Below are 17523 nucleotides of genomic sequence, written 5' to 3' on the forward strand. Positions count from 1 at the left end.
AGCCTAGGACCTCCACATCTGTCTTTTTCATCTGCGGAATGGTCTGAGACCAGCCAATGAAACTGTGGGTTTTCGCAACCAAAGACTTTCTGCGCAAATTGTCAGAAACCATCTCAGGGACGCTCATCTGCTTGCTCGTCGTCCTCACCAGGGTCTTGACATGACTGGGGGTTCAGCATCGTAATTGCCTTAAATGGGCAAATGCTCACCTTCGATGGCCACAGGCATGCTGGAGAAGTGTGCTCTTCACGGTTGAATCCCAGTTTGAACTGTACTGGTCAGATGGCAGACAGCATGTATGGTGTCGTGTGGTTATGCGGATTGCTGATGTCAGAGTGCACCATGGTGGTGGTGGGGTTATGGTATGGGCAGGTATAAGCTATGGACAACAAACACAATTACATTTTATCGATGGCAATTTGAATGCACAGAGATACTGTGACAAGATGCCCATTGTAGTGCCATTTACCTGCTGCCATTGCTTCATGTTTCAGCATGATAATGTACGGCCCCATGTCGCAAGTATCTGTACACAATTCCTGGAGGCTGAAAATGTCCCAGTTCTTCCATGGCCTGCGTACTCACCAGACATGTCACCCATTGAGCACGTTTGGGATGCTCTGGATCGACGTGTACGACAGCGTGTTCCAAGTTCCCGCCAATATCCAGCAACTTCACACAGCCATTGAAGAGGACTGGGACAACATTCCACAGGCCACAACAAACAGCCTGTTCCACTCTATCCGTAGATGTGTCGCGCTGCATGAGGCAAATGGTGGCCATACCAGATACTGACTGGTTTTCTGATCCATTTCTGATCCATCCCCCCAAAAAATTCAGTATCTGTGACTAACAGAAGCATATCTGTATTCCCCGTCATGTGAAATCTATAGATTAGGGCCTATTGAATTTATTTCAATTGAATGATTTCCTTATATGACCTGGAACTCCGTTGCGTGTTGCATTTATATTTTTGTTCAGTGTATATTTGAGTAGCATTAGATGAATTAATGGTTGGTGCAACGTTAGACAGTCTCGTGTTCCAACGTTGTTTCAGTAGCATGGCTCGTTCCTGTTCACACCGATTTGAAGAGCGGAAACACAGTCATTGAAGGAATGAATCTGAGCCTAACGCTTATCACCTGTGGAATGCGGGGCTTCCAGCGAGGCACGGTATTCATTGGCCTTATGTAGGGGGATCGTAGATCCTTCAACCAACGTCGCGAGAGCGCGACTCCCCATAGTATGTTCGTCTGAAGTTGACTGACTGAAAGGAAAACTTTATTTCTCTCCAGTGGTATTGGACACTGTAACCTGCCCCATGCTGGGCTACCCAAGTTCTAAAGACACCATGTGTTTGATAGTCTGGCAGCCTTATACATGTGTACGCGCCCTTGTATGCATATGCTTGCAATTTACATTTGAGTCATTTAACAGACACTCTTATCCAGAGCGACTTACAGGAGCAATTAGGGTTACGTGCCTTGATCAAGGGCACATCAACTGATTTTTCACCTAGTCAGCTCGGGGATTCAAACCTTTCGGTTATTGGGACAACCTCTTAAGCGCTAGGCTACCTGCCGCATGCTGATGTGTGTGTGTGTGTGAGTTTTAGCAGCTGTGTTGGCGGAAACTGCTTAGCCATGGGTGAGAGCTAAGGTGATGAACACTGTAACAACCAGGCAGCAATGAGACATAATTACCCAGCCAGTACAGTTATACAGTACTGATAGCAGCAATCACAGTCAACCTAGTGGGGACATACTTACAAACGCTGAACATGTAAATCACACTACATCAAGTGTACAGATTCTTCACTTCATAATGTATTGTCTCCAAGCAACCATCTTCATACTGTGCTATAACAACATCACTTTTGTTAAACAATCATTCAAATGTCTTCCTTCTTTGTCATGTTTTGCCAATAGCACCACCTAAAAATCCAAAGACATTATTTTCTGTTTTTCTGTTTGAAAACAAATTATTTTTCTGTCCTTTGTCTTTCAGAATAAAGTGTTGAACATTGATGCGCTGAAGGTCAAGCTGCAGGTAAGACAAATTGCTTTTGGGATTTTATAGTTTGAAAAAAATGTTTTTCATTTGAATGTAATTATTGAATCGTGTGTGTGTCTTTCTCTGTGTCTTTCTGTTTGTTTGTGTGTGCATACGTGCGTACGTACATGCATGTGTTTGCTTGTCTGTCCGCACTGTAAAGGAAAACTGTAGTATATATGGTAATTTTGGTTATTATCAACAGGAAAATACTCTGAAATGTTTTACTGTGTATGCTGTAAATTATGGTGCATTGTGGGAAACTTTTGAGGGTGGGGAAAGAAGAATTGCTGTATTTTGAATGGTACCTTTTGACCATAAGTGGGTTTGTTTCTGGCTTATGAACATATTTTGAGGCGTGCCTTGTAAGAGGCTATACTTGTGGTACCCGTAAGTGAGAATGCCGTACCAATTTAACTTGTTTGTGGTTATTGTGCCCCATCAATTTAAAATGTGTAGGGGTCAGATTGGAGTAACAGCAAGTCTTAAACATGAAATGGTTGAGCATTTAGCCTTGTCCTTTTGGTCTGTTTTTCACGGTAGTTGCTGCCAGTTTGGAAGCCTTTGTTAAGGCCTCTAGAAGTGCAAGTGATATAAATGACCAAATATTCATTAATAGGCTGTAATTTGTAGACACAGCCAACCTGCTTCCATCAATTCCTTGTAAATACAGTAAAGTACAGTGGAATACACACCCTTCCGCATTCATCCATTCATTCAGATAACAGTAGCAATTACTTTTTTTATGGTATAAATCAGTCAATTTTATGGTATTGTACTGTGTCATTGCACAGTACTTGCTTTGATACCATATTTATAGTACAGTAGGTGCACTGTAATATGAAATACAACATTTTTCTTGCAACTGAGCTGACTGTGTGTTGCTGTCATATTCACAGCAACCCCTTTTCATTTTGTATTTATTTTACCGTTATTTTACCAGGTAAGTTGACTGAGAACACGTTCTCATTTACAGCAACGACCTGGGGAATAGTTACAGGGGAGAGGAGGGGGAATGAATGAGCCAATTGTAAACAGTCGGTATGTCTGTATCTGTTTGGGTGTATGTCTCTCTCTGTGCTTGTGTGTGTGTGTGTGTATGCCAGATATATGTCAGAGATAGCCAATAAATCAAATCAAATCAAATGTTATTTGTCACATACACATGGTTAGGAGATGTTAATGCGAGTGTATAGCGAAATGCTTGTGCTTCTTGTTCCGACAATGCAGTAATAACCAACGAGTAATCTAACCTAACAATTCCACAACTACTACCTTATACACACAAGTGTAAAGGGATAAAGAATATGTACATAAAGACATATGAATGAGTGATGGTACAGAACGGCATAGGCAAGATGCAGTAGATGGTATCGAGTACAGTATATACATATGAGATGAGTAATGTAGGGTATGTAAACATAAAAGTGGCATAGTTTAAAGTGGCTAGTGATACATGTATTACATAAAGATGGCAAGATGCAGTAGATGATATAGAGTACATAGAGTACAGTATATACATATACATATGAGATGAGTAATGTAGGGTATGTAAACATTATATTAAGTGGCATTAAGTGGCACACCGTTGACCTCACTCCTCTCTATGTAAACACGCTGCAGATGTCTCCATCCCCAGACAGTCAGAGATAGGATGACATCAGATCAAATGAGGCTTTAATGAAGTCCATTGTTTATATCTATCAGTTGATTAGCCTCACTGTGGCTCCCTATTTAGTGCACTACTTTTATGGCCTATAGGGTTTTGGTTAAAAGTAGCGCATTATAAAGGAAATATGGTGCCATTTGGGACACAGCCCGGAGACTATCTGGCGATACAGTACTACACTGTCCATTTTCATTATTTAAGCAATAAGGCACGGGGGGAGGGGGTATATGGCCAATATACCACGGCTAAGGGCTGTTCTTATGCAGATGCAACGCGGAGTGCCTGGATACAGCCCTTAGCCCTGGTATATTGGCCATATTGCTGTTATAAGCTGGTTACCAATATAATTAGTGTTTTGTCATACCCGTGGTATACGGTCTCATATTCCACGGCTGTCAGCCAATCAGCATCCAGGGCTCGAACCACCCAGTTTATTATCAGTTTTATACCATGGCATTGTTGTATGCTCGTTTCTGATTGTCTGAAGGGCATTCTCGAGCGTTCAGATAATTTGCCAACTACCCAGTTTCCTTGGTTTGGTTACCAAAGCAACTACCCAGTCAACACGGTGGGTTCGGGCCTATTCCGTTTGAGACTCGGGGGACTCGGCATCGACTCGGAGGGGCTTCATATGGGCCGAGCTCTTCCCGAGTTCGGCATAATCATATTACTCTGGGTTCCGGGCTAATGGTGCTCGGGCCGAATCCATTTCAACATATCTGTCCCGATTAACTTTTTCAGAAGCAGGGCCATGTGACGTTTTTATTCGTCAGGTGAATTCATGTAGTAATTTCACCTAGAATTTGCTGGGTCACTTGCAAGCTACATTTAGGCCCATTAGGCTATTAGATGGAGAAGGACCCTAGAGAATCTATGCTTTAAATTAATGTTTTTTTTATCCCTACTCACACTAATTCTATTAATTTCAGTCCTTCGGCCAATCCTGGCTTAATATAATGGCATTAGCGATTTTTAGGCATATGCTGTTGGCCACGTTAATTATAGGACGATTTGGGATACATGATCCATGACAGACAAGCACATCTCAGTGTCATAGACTATAGCCTATTTTTCTATGGTAGGCCTCTCTGTCAACGTCGATACATCCTGACAAAATACACCATATGTGTAGCCTAATGTCATTTTCTGGACCTTGTAAACTGTCGAGAATGAACCCATAACTGATCCAAGTAGTTGTATAATCTGGGTTTTATTTTTCGGCATGAAACACATGCCGAAACACACGGATGTTGAGCGATTATACAAATTAGCATTTTACAGCCTAGACAATATTTATGTACTAACAATAAGACATTCATCATTGCACTGTGTTGTTGTAGCCTATGAGGTAGATACATTTTATTTTCTAATAACGATGGCCTAATGATATCAATAGTGTAGCGTGCCAGTTGACCGCGGAGCACAGCCTATATCTTCCATTTGATATAGGCCTATATCTTCCATTTGATAATCTGCTACCTAGGCTGAAGGAGTGATGCAGCCTACAACCATGCATGTTGAATATTTGCAGTAGCCTATTAAACTGTTACAAATGTAGTCTATATCCTATTAAAATAGCTAAATAAATAACGCCCATGACAGTCAATGGAAAAAATAATGGGTCTCGAAACGTCATGATTGTGGGTTCAATTCAGGGGACCACGAACTGAAAATGAATGCATGCATACTGTCGCTTTGGATAACAGCGTCTGCTTAATGTCACATTTATTATTTTTTGCACACCTCATATTTGTGAGACATTGAACATTTCCCTGCATGGAACTTTTGACTGTAGCTATGGGCTGTCTGCGCATTCTGAGAAGAAAGAAGAACATAAAACAGCGTATCTAAAACGGGTAAATTATGCTTTTTGCTAAACCTGAACATAGACGAAGTTTAATTAAAGTTTTACATTTTTACATTTTTACAAATCTCTGATTGGAATTTTCAACATAGCATATAGCGGCATACATGTATCATCAATTGCCAACATCGATACTTCCTGAAGTATCCTTAATAGGGAGCTAGCATTACCTCTAAAGGAACCAAAAACACACGATTCCGCAGTGGTGGCCTCTGCTGCTCGAACTGTCTGCCTTGCATCTTGAGCCGGACTTGGCCCGACTTTCCAACGGTTGTTGTGAGAGTCAGTCAGTTGGTTAGCAGTCGAGGCCAGCCGGAGAAGATACCAAACAGTTCAAAATAGCTATTGTATTTGTAGTACTGTATTGCGTCGCTGTCTCTAATTAGTTTGTGATTGTAGCTAGCTTAATTTTTGGACTGTTCATGGTTGTTTCTCCGTTAACGTTTCTCCATTAAAGTCAGCTAACATTAATGTTTGCTAGCTATCTTAGCTAACTGTTAGAGCAGAGGTAGCTAGCTAAGTCAATACATTTAGGGTCTAGCCTATGTGATATTAGGTAGCTAGCTAATAGCTAATTGAGGTAGCTAGTGATTTTGTTTGTAAAACATTGGTAGTCTAGCTAAGACTAGGCAAGAAAGCATCCGGTCAACATTAGCTAAGAGTCACAGTTAGCTATGCTAGCTAGCTATGTCCAGTGAGTCACAAAGTTCTAGCTAGTGGTCGAACGCTAGTGGTCTTCTTTCATTGGAAAGCAAATCTATTAAAAAAAATAAGAACATAAACTATAAGTAAAATGGAAAACAACATTCTATAGGTTGAATGATTTGTTTCCAGCTGACCCCATTCCTCACTTGTACCCCATGCGCCAAATAATCAAAATGTGAATCTAAAGGCTGGCACCCTGAGCCTGAGCTGGTGTGGCTGGATAGAAAAGGAGTCCATCTCAAATATGAAAACTGTTCAAAAGGTGTGTATACCTTTGCTAGGCACTGAATACCCATTGATTCTTGAAGAAAATAAGTTATACATTCATAGTTGAACTTTTCTTCCCTATCAGAACCAAACACAGGCCTGTTTAACCTCTACAGGATTGGTGGGACGGTTGAGCTAACGTAGGCTAATGCGATTAGCATGAGGTTGTAAGTAAAAGTAACATTTCCCAGGACATAGACATATCTGATATTGGCAGAAAGCTTACATTCGTGTTATTAATCTAAATGCACTGTCCAATTTATCACAGTGAAAGAATACCATGCTATTGTTTGAGGAGAGTGCACAGTTATGAACTTGAAAAGTTATTAATAAACCAATTAGCCACATTTGGGCAGTCTTGATACAAAAATTTGAACAGAAATGCAATGGTTCATCTGAAACGTTGCACATACACTGCTGCCATTAGTGGCCAACATCGAAATTGTGCCTGGGCTGGAATAATACATTATGGCCTTTCTCTTGCATTTCAAAGATGATGGTACAAAAAAATACAAAATAACATGTTTTTTTCTTTATTTTATCTTTTACCAGATCTACTGTTTTATATTCTCCTACATGAATGTCACATTTCCACAAACTTCAAAGTGTTTCCTTTCAAATGATATCAAGAATATACATATCCTTGCTTCATGTCCTGAGCTACAGGCAGTTAGATTTGGGTATGTCATTTTAGGCCAGTCCTTGCATCCATAGCTCCTATCTGTTTTTGGTCAATGCTATCCGGGATCCTTGAGCCGTCCCTACCCTAAACCATAACCCTAACCTTAACCATTACTCTAACCTTACACATAACCAAATCCCTTACCTAACCTTACCTTAAATGGGGTAGGGACATCCAAAGGATGCTGAATAGCAAGGACCATATGATTATCATTTGAGAGCTGTAACTACGAGTACTGGGGACACAAGTTAAGAAAGACTGGTGTGAGAGACAGACAGTGGCCTGACCATAGAATCAGGAATTAGAATACCATTATGACATAGATCACAGAACATTTTTATTTTCCCAAGGGAAATTGATCCAAGGTCTTTGCGGCCCGTGGCCCGCCAATTGCCCATCCCTGACATAGAGTCCTGCAATTATGTGCATTGGCCCCTCTTCTCACAAGGAGCAAATTTGCCTCAAGAACCCACAAGGTCTGCCAAGATGGCTTTTCCGCCATTTTGCATTTTTGAAAAGCCCTTAAATTATATCTCCTCCGGAAGCACAGGGCCGATTTGGCACATAAATGCATATAAATCAGACACGGATATTTGTATTGTAACCAAACTTGGTACACATGTTCCAAACCCTGTCAAGCACATTCAGATAGACCACATGGTGGGCGCTACAACAGGCACATATTCATATCTATTGATCTATTTGACTCAGTGTTGAAATTGAAAACCTCTGTGATTATTGTGTTGTGTTGATGTGCTTCCCATTTGAGGTCTGGATTGTGAATCCTAGGATTTTCTTGTGGTGTCAAAATCGGACTAATTGTTGTGACTATTTCTTTAGCTATTTCTTAGTTTTTTTCGTGATTCAAATGTGCTGTTGGGAGAAACACTTTCGCTTCCAAGGCTACAGATGGAAAGATGGAGAAATTCGTCATGAGGTGGCTGCTGCTTGCAAAAGGAGAGGACCGAACACAGCAAGGAAAGGGCAGATAGACCCAGAGAGACATAGAAATATTTACATACACTCATACATAAACGTTGTAAGTGATAAACACTGACACTTTGTACATTATCTGGAGATATTGGACGACTTGGTTCTGCCCGAGTTAGTTCCAGATCATTTGGAGAGCGGACACGTTTATCCAGCTTATTCCACGGTTGCCAAAGAAAACAAGCACACATTTACTGGTAAAAATGACACGTTTTCAAGTAAAATTCATACTATTTCATCCTTCCACTAAACCCGGTTGTTAGTTCTATCGGTTAGGTTGCTAGAGAAGCGGACTTGTTGTTCATTCTATTTGTTTGATTGCTGTGCAGGCAGGCAATGTTCTTATCCCTTACTTGCTAGCTAGCCAACTATGGCTAACACAGTCGCTCGCGTCAACGCTGCAGATAGAATAACATCAAAGTACCTGCAATTTCATTTGTTTAAGCTGTTTTCTAGTGACATTTATATGGATACATCCATGACACTGTACATACGTAGTGCCTGTTGAGGGATGACACCCACACAAAGTAAATTTTGTCTATTTAAATAAAAGTTTTAAAATCAGAAAATGTATTTTTTTCATGTTTATGTTATTCGTAGTTTGGTTGATAGCTGCAATATTACTAGCGACATTTAATATGATATTACTACCTAAATGTAATATAAATACATTTTTAGTGGTGGTGGGGGAGGGGGGGTGGAATCGAGTGGATCTTGCCCTAAAATGGCAGCTTTGGTTTAGTTCAGGCTGACAGACCTGGGCCGAATGACTCTGGCCTGGTCTGCACCGTCGTTCATTTCGGACTCGGGCCAGATTCGGCTGCCAGACCCGGGCCAGCAGTTTTTGATCTGTTATGCCGGAATCAGGCCAGTGTTAGTCATTGTCTCTGATTGGGAACCATATTTAGGTAGCCTGGGTTTCACTGTGTGTTTGTGGGTGATTGTTCCTGTCTCTGTGTTTGCACCAGATAGGACCATTTAGGTTTTCATATTTCATTATTTTGTAGTTTATTCATGTATAGTTTTTCCTTCATTAAACAAACATGAATCATCACAACGCTGCATTTTGGTCCGACTCTCTTTCACCTAAAGAAAACCGTTACAGTTAGCTACTTCAGTGGATGTTGAACACATTTCTACCTGCAAATGAACACATTTCTAGAGGTAAATTATAGCCAAGGTATAAAAGGGATAATCAACTTGGTGCTCTATGTGTTCTCTGGAAAAGAATGCAACTCTGCGGAAGGTGAGGAACACATCTCCCGCGTTGTTCATTGTTTTCCAGAGAATGCATAGCCTCTCGTTGATTATCCCTTACCTTTTTGTCAGCCAAAGATTGATATCAGTATTGTGTAATCTGTGATCATAATGCGGCTATAGGAACTGATAGTGTCCATTACTGAGTTCAGACAACAATCACACTTGAGCTTCACACCACTCCAGCTGAAGCTTGACATTGCACATGGTGATCTTAGGCTTGTGTGCTGCTGCTCAGCCATAGAAACCCATTTCATGATTCTCCCAAAGAAAAGTTATTTTGCTGACATTGCTTCCAGAGGCAGGTTGGAACTCGGTAGTGAGCGTTGCAACCGAGGACAGATGATTTCTACGCGGTGTGCGCTTTAGCACTCAGCGGTTCCGTTCTGTGAGGTTGTGTGGCCTACCTCTTTGCGGCTGAGCCGTTGTTGCTTCTAGATGTTTCCACTTCACAATAACAGCACTTACAGTTGACTGGGGCAGCTGTAGCAGGGCAGAAATTTGCCATACTTGACTTGTTGGTGCCACGTTGAAAGTCACTGAGCTCTTCAGTAAGGCCATTCTACTGTAAATGTTTGTCTATGGAGATTGCATGGTGATGTGCTCAATTTTATACACCTGTCAGCAACGGGTGTGAAATAGCCGAATCCACTCATTTGAAGGGGTGTCCACATACTTTAGTCTATATAGTGTATGTATGTTTGTCAGCTCCCTTGCCTCTCTTCCTCGTTACATTATTATTCATGCCCTCAGCCTGTCTCTCATCAGTCAGATAGATAGATAGATGATAGACTGATGGTGTGTGAGAGAAAGAGCATGCCAAGGAAGGAGCAGAGGTTAACACTGATGAGGTCTGGGCCAGAGAGGAGGGAGGAGGGTTAGGACACCGGCTCTACATCCACTGTCTGTCAACCATCTCTCCATTTCTCACTCTACTGTAACTCAACCAGACAGGCAGAAGCCCTTTTCATGATGGGCAGAGTGCGTGGTGTTGCCATTGACTATAATCCAAAGTGGATTATAGTCATTGTGACTATGAATAGACTACATAAACATTTTCACAGAGAGGAAAATACATTTAATCCGCATGATTCATATCCTCAGTTTTGACCAGTTCATTAATTGAGCTGCTGTAGGCCCATTGATGAGTAAGAACAGTCTTATAGAGTGGGATAATGATGATGTCATATGTCCTCCTCTTCAGATCTGGGACACTGCTGGGCAAGAAAGGTTCCGCAGCGTCACACACGCCTACTACCGTGATGCTCATGGTAAGCTGCGTGTGTGTGCGTGTATGTGTGTGTGTGTGTTTAAAAAGAACCATACAATATCCTGGCTGCCATTCATCTCCTCCTCCGTTGGTAGACATTGCCTGATGGTTGTTCATCAAGCTGTGTGTGTGACTCATATTTAAGTGTGTGTGTGTGTGTGTGTGTGTGTGTGTGTGTATGAGGATTTATATTGCTCTGGTTCTCCTCTGCATGTGTCCTGGGCACCGCAGGATAGAAGCTAACCATTGGGTGGGCTGATTAGCCTGCCTCTCACACAGCGGGAGACAGAACACTAGTTGTCTGTGTGTCTGTGTGTGCATGCAGGCGTGCTATTTCGGGAGCAGGTCCGTCAGGCCCAGACAGATGTGATGCTGTAGGCCATCCTGATCAGGTGTGGGAGAATGCACACAAACAGGCAGATGCACAGTGATAGAGGAAATCACAGTTAATCACGCCACACCGGGCTTACACAGACAGACAGACAGACACACATACATAAATAAACTACTAATCTATAAGCAGATTGCTGACAGTTTCTCCTCTGCCTGCTGTGAGGCCTGCTGATGTGGAGGTGGTGAGCTGGGCTCCACTCTGTTACACCACTGTAATGAGACTCAGACATGCCTTGTTTTCAAGCTGGAGGGAAGAAGAGTTCAGTTTGGGAAATTGGTGCGCTCATTAGTCATGTCAAGGATCAATGAAGTAAACATGCTGGCTACTTGACTACTTGAGAAGAGGCTTGATTGTGTGAGGATAAATGAAGTAAACATTCTCCTATTTGAGAAGAGGCTTGATTGTTGTGTCTATACAGTTAAGCTGTGTTGTATTGGTAGTCAAGTGTATTGCAGATCTAGAGAAGAAGTAGATTGTATATTCAGTTAGTAGCAGTGTGCCACTACTCCGCAAAAATATGATGGAATTGCTTTCTTTGTACTGCATATATTTTTTCCGAGACATGCATTAAAATGGATAGAGTGAGATGTTGACAATTAAGCTCTTCTTCTTATTATTCATAGTCAGATGAACTCATGGAGGTCATTTGCATGTCTCTGCATGCAGTTTGAAGGAAGTTGCTGACTGGCGTTAGTGCAAGTTTGCTCGCAAAACTACCTTCGACTTCATTCAAACTGCACGCAAAGACATAAGCATGGAATCAGAAATGACCCTGTACTTGTTAGCCTACGGGGAGGGGGAGGGGGGGTCTTCCAACCAAGTGGCTTGACCATTGAAATTAATAGATTATTTCAAATGTGTTGATTTGGAAATCACCCCTTTAGCAATATGGAGGTTATTATAGGCATATTCTGTCTAGACCTGGTGGTCAGTCTGTCACCAACTCCAAGATTATTTATAGACATCATAGACACACATTGGCATGTTTAATTTAACAGTACATTTTGTCTTGACCCCTTAAGTTAGTAACAGCTCTTTAAAAAACAGGTAGACAGCCCGTAAATACCTTTCTGTTTGTGATTTGAAAATTCAGACAAGTGAGCAATGTTAAATATAAATATTGAAGAAAAGTCAGGGAAGGAGCAGGACGTGACAATTTATTTTGGCAGTTTCATTTGCCCTGAGCACTAGGAGACCTGCTGATAGTCTCTGTTTGTCAGTGCTTGCTGAGGAATACAACTTTTATCATTGCACTTCAGAGTGGCACTGGAGGAATAGAGTGGTCTGTGAGCAAGGTGTGAATTGTGGCTTGCAGGTACCTGCTTGTGTCACTAATGTCAGCCAAACTGTGGCAGTGGGGCTTGATGTGGGGCTTGATGGAAGGCTTGGCACACACAGGGATAGAGAATAAAAAAGTAACAGGAAGAGAGGATTGTCATGGAACAAAGAAACATAGTTCAGCATTGTTGTTCATTTTATTCAGCCCACCATTAGAGTTGTTTTTCTTCTCAGACAAATGAGTGATGTTTTCAATAAAATACAAATTAAGAATAAAGAACAAAGGAGTGAGTGATTGATAGAGATAAAGAGATAAAATGGAATGGGCTGATTTGGAGTATCACAGTTTGGAGTGCTCTCAGCACTGTCGGTGCAGTTTGGAGTGCTCTCAGCACTGTCGGTGCAGTTTGGAGTGCTCTCAGCACTGTCGGTGCATTTTGGAGTGCTCTCAGCACTCTCGGTGCAGTTTGGAGTGCTCTCAGCACTGTCGGTGCAGTTTGGAGTGCTCTCAGCACTGTCGGTTCAGTTTGGAGTGCTCTCAGCACTGTTGGTGCAGTTTGGAGTGCTCTCAGCACTGTCGGTTCAGTTTGGAGTGCTCTCAGCACTGTCGGATCAGTTTGGAGTGCTCTCAGCACTGTCGGTGCAGTTTGGAGTGCTCTCAGCACTGTCGGTGCAGTTTGGAGTGCTCTCAGCACTGTCGTTTCAGTTTGGAGTGCTCTCAGCACTGTCGGTGCAGTTTGGAGTGCTCTCAGCACTGTCGGTGCAGTTTGGTGTGCTCTCAGCACTGTCGGTGCAGTTTGGAGTGCTCTCAGCACTGTCGGTGCAGTTTGGTGTGCTCTCAGCACTGTCGGTGCAGTTTGGAGTGCTCTCAGCACTGTTGGTGCAGTTTTCAGCAGTCTAAGCACTGTCAGTGCCCTCCTCCTCACCTCCTCTGGCTTGTTTTCTCATTCTCTCCATCATCTTTAGTTGCTCCACTCCTCTCCTCCCTAATGGCTGCCGATGCATCCTGCTCAAACAGCAGCCCCGGGATAAATATCTCATATCTCAGGGGGACCAGGTGCAAGGGAGGAGGAGAGAGAGGCAGATTGAGGAGAGGGAAACAGGGGAAGCAGAGAGAAATGGCGTTGAGAGATGGAAGAAGGAGAGAGAAACAGAGGGAGGAGGAGTTGAGAGATGGAGGAGAGAGGAACAGCAGGAGGAGAGAGAAATTGAAGGGGGAATAGATAAAAACAGGAAGGACAGGGAAATGCGTGGAGGGAAAGGAAGAACGAGATTGAGATGGAGGGAGGAGAGAAATTTAGGAAAATAAAAACCAAGCACGAAGGGAATTACTTAGTGGGTGACAGGTGGAACATTGAGAGTGTAATCCATCAAACTCATCTCTACAGGCTGCATATTCATTAAGAGTCTAAGTAACATAATAAAATAATCCCCGTAAAATCGGCCAGTTTAAGCTAGAGAGATCAGCATCTGCGTTGGAAGGCGGCTGAGCTACAGCAATGTTTGTCAGACCATGCGATGTCCCAAAAATCGTCCTTCTCACGAAAATCTCTGTAGCGTCCTACAAACTAATATGACCACTCTATGGAAAGATGAGACTCTTATGAACACGATGCTCTATGACCCCCACAAGTGTCACGGGATTCATCTGAAGTCGGTACAGCTGAACTTCTGTCTGTAGCGTCCGAACCGTTTGGGATACACACTAATAGGACCCCACTTTGGAAAGGAGAGACTCTCACGAAAAGATGTTTTGCTCTACGACCCCCACAAGTGTCACAGACTCATCTGATTGTAACCCATACAAATGAATGGAAGTATGGAGGTAGTTTTGAGCCAACAAAAATAAGCAAAAATAAGCGATTATGTGTTCATAAAAACACAAATATTTCCCGAGCTAGATATAGGACAGACACTTCAAAATGTTATTCCTTATGATTTTTTTGGGAGACTGTTTGTTGTTTTTGCCATTTATGAGTGTGTTATTCAATTTATTTCTATGGGCTATAGAAGTAAAGGCCAAATTCAATATTTGATCATTTTGATACCTAAAGGGGTCCTAAAATTAAAAATCAAATAGCTAAATGATTCATGGTGGGACCTTCTTAAAACAATTCCTTATGTTAGCTTAGTAGAAGCCCCTTCCCCCCAACTGGTTAGACTTTTAGAGGTTAACCAGGATGTTCAGGTCGCTGGGTGAAGGAGCAGGGCTTTACTCCATTGGAAATATGTGGAGGATGTTTTCTCACATTTCTCAACCCTGTAGCAGAGTATCCTCATCTACTACCCTTCCTCACTTTCTTCATGACCTTTGTTTATTTCCTCCCCCTTCTGTCTCTCATTTTCACTCAGTTTCTCGCTCTCTCTCTCACTGTCTTTCTTACATTCTCTCTCACTTTCTCTCTCTCCAATTGAGAATTTTTGTCACTAGCCTACAAACAATACCCCATAATATCAACATAGAATTATGTTTGAAAAGCTGAAATGTCTTGAGTCAATAAGTACTCAACCCCTTTGTAAAGTCGAGCCTAAATAACTTCAGGAGTAAAAATGTGCTTAGCAAGTCTCACAATAAGTTACTCTGTGTGCAATAATAGTGTTTAACAAAAATGTGACAAAGTAATTAACTTTTTGTCCTGAATACAAAGTGTTATGTTTGGGGCAAATCCAATACAACACATTACTGAGTACCACTCTCCATATTTTTTAAGCATGGTGGTGACTGCAACATGTTATGGGTATGCTTGTAATTGTTAAGGACTTGGGAGTTTTTCAGAATAAAACAATTTACGGAATGGAGCTAAGCACAGGCAAAATTATAGAGGAAAACCTGGTTTGTCTGCTTTCCACCTGTCACGGGCGTCGTCCTCTTCATCTGAAGAGGAGAGGCGTGAAGGATCGGAGGACCAAAATGCGGCGTGGTATGTGTTCATGATGAATTTTAATAAAGAAAACACTGAATACTGAAACACACTATACAAAAACAATAAACAAAATAACGACCGTGACGCTAATGAGAACTGTGCTGACACAAGCAATCAACATAGACAATCACCCACAAAACCCAACACAAAACAGGCTACCTAAATATGGTTCCCAATCAGAGACAATGACTAACACCTGCCTCTGATTGAGAACCATATCAGGCCCAAACACAGAAACAGACAAACTAGACATCCAACATAGAATGCCCACTCAGATCACACCCTGACCAAACAAAACATAGAAACATACAAAGCAAACTATGGTCAGGGTGTGACACCACCAGACACTGTGAGATAAAATCACCTTTCAGATGGACAATAACCTAAAACACAAGTACAAATATACACTGGAGTTGCTTACCGAGAAGACAGTGAATAATCCTGAGTGGCCGAGTTACATTTTCGACTTGAATCTACTGGACAATCTATGTCAAGACCTGAAAATAGTTGTCTAGCAATGATCAACAACCAATTCGACAGAGCTTGAAGAATTTAGAAAATAATAAATGGGAAAATGTTGAACAATCCAAGTGTGGAAAGCTCAGAGACTTATCCAGAAAGACTCACAGCGGTAATTGCTTCCAAAGGTACTTCTATAATGTATTGACTCGGGGGTTGAATACTAGATGGGTGAGAAAGATCATCTATTAAATCCATTTTTAATTCAGGCTGTAACACAACAAACATTTTGTGGAATAAGTCAGCGGTGTGAATACTTCCTGAAGGTACTGTACATATTGAAGTGATGGGATATCCCATGTATTTTAAGTTGCACATTTCTAATGCACATTATACTTTCTATGTAATTTCTTAGTCTGATTTGATTAACAATCCAAAATAACTGGTAACTGGAAACAGTTATCACAATGTTTCCATTGTGAAATGATGATGAGGATTAACTGTTGATATACTGTACATGTGGGTGGTTGTGACTTAGCACTTTTCAGATATAGATCCAGACAGACAGACAGACAGGCAGGCAGACATACAGACAGACAAATACACAGACAGTCAGAAGGCAGCATTCTCTGTCTGTTTTCTGGATCCTGGCATCCATTCACACACCCTTTATCACTGTCACCTAGCCCTAGTCCCCCCTTAAGCAACAGAGAAATGGGCAAACAGCTGTCACTGTCAAGCGCATAGCATCCGTCTATTCTCAATGGCTAGCAGCTGACAGGTGTTTTACACTGGGTTGATGCATTGGGGTACATGATGTTTGTCTGATGTTTTTTTCCTTTGACGTTTTAATGGTTATACGGTGTTGTATGTGGGTCTTTTAGATTAGCTGTGTGTGTTGTACAAAGGATAACAATTTGAACACCACCTGCCATTATTGGCCATTTCCTTAATGCATCTTGAGTCACTCCCTTAGAAAAATGACCATTATTTAAATATATTGAGTTCCAAGTCTCAGATGTCGGTGACTGGGAACCCCTGGGAGCATCAATTTAACTCTCTCTCTCTCTCTCTCTCTCCAGTCAGTCCATGTTTCTAGCCATGTTCATGTTGTGCTTGGTTTCCCTTGCCTGATGCTGTTTTCCGCTACAATTCTGACTCTGGTCCCTGTCTCCAGTCCGACTTCTCGTCAGTCTTGCTACTCTGTCCTGGATTCCCCACTCTACGCTCCCTTGGATTCCCTTCCGGACCTGCTTACACTGTCCCCACACCTCTCACTCCAGCCTCCGTACCTGGTTTCCAGCAACCCGCCCGATCTTCACCTGGCTCAATCTTCCCCCGTGTTTCAAAAATTACCTTGGTTACCTCATCTCAGTCTCCTCGTCTGAGTCTGCTCTTGGGTTCATCTGTTCCATGTGACAGTACCATCTGGCCAAAGACAGATCCTCTCCACCAAACTCTTGCCTGCCAAGGCACCCTACTCGAGCAACATGACCAAGCCCTGAAAACCCTTCTGGAGCACATCAAGGAGTTTTCACGGAGCCTGTCTGACCTGCAGGGCTGAACCTTAGCCCGGAGCTCACAACCAGCCCCTAGTTCGCCTCCTCTGCTCCGTGAGCAGTTCGTTTCCGGTCCCCGAGCTTGGAGAGCTTGCAGAGCCTTTTTGTTTCAATGTTCGCTGGTATACGAGCAGCAACCCTACGCTGATACTA

The 17523-nt window shown here is 42.2% G+C and overlaps 1 protein-coding gene across 1 annotated transcript in view; it reads left to right on the forward strand.

The window, feature by feature from the left end:
• LOC116357498 (ras-related protein Rab-26) overlaps positions 1–17523 on the forward strand; it is an 85973-nt gene that overhangs the window by 34152 nt on the left and 34298 nt on the right. Inside the window, exons 3-4 of the mRNA XM_031805347.1 lie at positions 2008–2049; positions 10691–10757. Coding sequence (XP_031661207.1) covers positions 2008–2049; positions 10691–10757 — 109 coding nt within the window. The remainder of the gene's footprint in view (positions 1–2007; positions 2050–10690; positions 10758–17523) is intronic.

The sequence above is a fragment of the Oncorhynchus kisutch genome, linkage group LG25 (genome assembly GCF_002021735.2).
Source record: "Oncorhynchus kisutch isolate 150728-3 linkage group LG25, Okis_V2, whole genome shotgun sequence".
NCBI lineage: Eukaryota > Metazoa > Chordata > Actinopteri > Salmoniformes > Salmonidae > Oncorhynchus > Oncorhynchus kisutch.